The following is a 533-nucleotide window of genomic DNA, read 5'->3' as shown; positions in this document are numbered from 1 at the left end:
TCCGGGAAGGCAGCTCGGCTCTCCCCGTCCATGTGGACCCAGGAGCGGCTCAGGAGTGATGGACGCTCCTTCTTAGTTCCTGGAACTTCTTCTTTCTAAGCTGAGCTGCTGCTTCCTGCAGTTTCTGGATTTTTAAATATTTTCTTTCTGTTCGGGATCAGAGGAATAATCTGTGGAGAGGAGAGGTGGTCCTCCTCCTCCTCCTCCTCCTCCTCCTCATCTTCATCCTCCAGATCAACACATGTTTGGGTTTTTCTTCATCTCTTCCATGCTGTTGCATCCTGACAGCTCGGTTCTGTGGAGGATTTAAACCCGTCTCAGCTGGGATTGGATCGGGTCTTCCTGGACTCAGAGGGACCAGCAGGATGGATCTGGTTCCGTGGGGATTTACGGTGGATGTTTGGACCGGGCTGGCTCTGAGGATGAGGAGGACGGGAGGACTGTACCTGCTGCTGCTCTGCTGGCTGCTGGGAGCACACACCTCAGCGCACGGTGAGAGGACTGTGTGTGTGTGTGTGTGTGTGTGTGTGTGT

At 54.2% G+C, this 533-nt stretch overlaps 1 protein-coding gene across 1 annotated transcript in view; it reads left to right on the top strand.

The window, feature by feature from the left end:
* Window positions 1-207: 207 nt before the first annotated feature.
* Window positions 208-533, top strand: part of dcc (DCC netrin 1 receptor) — a gene marked incomplete at both ends in the record, with an annotated part of 58,745 nt that continues 58,419 nt past the window's right edge. The window contains 1 exon segment of the mRNA XM_014030000.1: window positions 208-492. Within this exon segment, the coding sequence (XP_013885454.1) occupies window positions 208-492 (285 nt within the window).

Source organism: Austrofundulus limnaeus, unplaced genomic scaffold, assembly GCF_001266775.1.
Source record: "Austrofundulus limnaeus strain Quisiro unplaced genomic scaffold, Austrofundulus_limnaeus-1.0 Scaffold986, whole genome shotgun sequence".
Taxonomy (NCBI): domain Eukaryota; kingdom Metazoa; phylum Chordata; class Actinopteri; order Cyprinodontiformes; family Rivulidae; genus Austrofundulus; species Austrofundulus limnaeus.
This window is presented reverse-complemented; position numbering and strand designations above follow the sequence as displayed.